Source organism: Glycine max, chromosome 5, assembly GCF_000004515.6.
Source record: "Glycine max cultivar Williams 82 chromosome 5, Glycine_max_v4.0, whole genome shotgun sequence".
In the NCBI taxonomy this organism is placed as follows: Eukaryota; Viridiplantae; Streptophyta; class Magnoliopsida; order Fabales; family Fabaceae; genus Glycine; species Glycine max.
The window spans coordinates 41,105,386-41,106,853 of NC_038241.2; the positions used below are offsets into that span (position 1 = coordinate 41,105,386).

A 1,468-nucleotide genomic window follows, 5' to 3' on the forward strand; every position below is an offset into this window, starting at 1 on the left:
CAGGGATCGTACAAAAATTAAACAAAAGAAAACATAAAAGGATTGAAAATCTGGTTCTATTATAGATCATCTCCAGTTTCACTAAGGACAGCAAGGATTTTAATTTTAACCATTTCTAGATTCCCATTTAAACAACATTTTTGCTAAAAGAAGATTAAAGAACAAGTCTTTAGCCAAGAACTAAAATAAATTCACATCTAATCTAACCCACTTATGTTATCTGTGGGACGTAATTCCTAGATATCTCTTTGTACACCTTCATTAGCCAAATGTTAATTAATTAATTAATTAATTAATCTTTCCAACCAACTACATCGCCTGCAACGACTCCGATCGCCACAGAATATCGGCACCGGGTTCCGCATAGTCAAACAATCCATCAATCGTCACATAACCACCACCGTCACCTTCCACATCATCGTAACCAGTTAACCCAAACCCTCCGCAGTTCACGATATCATCTTCAAACCCTAGGAACCCAGTCAGATCCACTCCGTCAGATCCAACCCGGCCCGAATCAAGTGTTTGGGGATTTGTCGCATCCTCGCCGGGCGCTACCGCCGGCGGCAACCCTAGCTCGTCGTCGGATGCTTCCAACAAGTACCCTAGGTTCGGATTAAACACCTCTGCTTCGGACGCTAGATTCGGGTTCGGAAGCGGAGAAAGTATTTCTTCCTCGAAACTCTTAATAACAGAGTCAAGACCCTGCATGGTAGGGTCACGCTCCGTGACGTTCTCGGCATCATTGAGCATGTTGAGAAGGTCCGGGTCGACGCGGGAGAGTTGAAACTGGGGCGAGTCAAGTGGGTGAGTGTCGGAGGAGTTAGAACAAAGTCGGGGGTGCTTTGGGGAGTGGTGGCGAAGTCGCTTCCTGTTGTGGGAGTCGTCCATGGGTGAGTGTAGAGAGAGAAAAAGAGAATGTAAGGGTGGAGGGAGAAAGAAAGGGTGGAGGGTATATATAGTTGGATAGATGGGATTACTTTACTTTAATTCATTTGATTAAATTAACGGCAGGCGCGTGCGTAGCAGAAAAAGGCGCATAAATAAATAATTAAAAAGGAAAGGGTTTGTTAATTTTGCGTGTGGGATCCGTTGCGGGCCAAGGGGGAGGATATTTATTTGTTTCATTTATGGCCGTTTAACTATATTTGAATTCAGTGTCAAGTCCGTGGCTTTGGGAGAATCATGTGGTTGGTTTTATGGTATTTTTACTTTTGGGCTGCTCTACCCCACCGCTTTTTTTGCTTTTTTTAATTTTCTTATTTTTAGAAAAATTACACCCAGGATTCTTTTTTTTTTTTTTTGATTTTTCAATCGAGCAACAAAACAAGTTTCTAAGCCTTCTTCAAGCATACCTTATTGTTGCTGCTGCTGTGGATTTTGTTGCCGCCTATTAATTGAGTCTCGTCATGTTGCCGGTTCATCTCTTTTTATTTTCTCTGCTTTGACTAAATATTTTCTTCTTTCT

At 42.1% G+C, this 1,468-nt stretch overlaps 1 protein-coding gene across 1 annotated transcript; it reads right to left on the minus strand.

The window, feature by feature from the left end:
* LOC100813100 (uncharacterized) lies at window positions 1–914 on the minus strand (the record flags this gene model as incomplete). Its single annotated transcript, NM_001252936.1, is given in 1 exon segment — window positions 1–914. A coding segment is annotated over 1 exon segment (582 nt). The 5' UTR covers window positions 892–914.
* Between the last annotated feature and the right edge of the window lie 554 nt (window positions 915–1,468).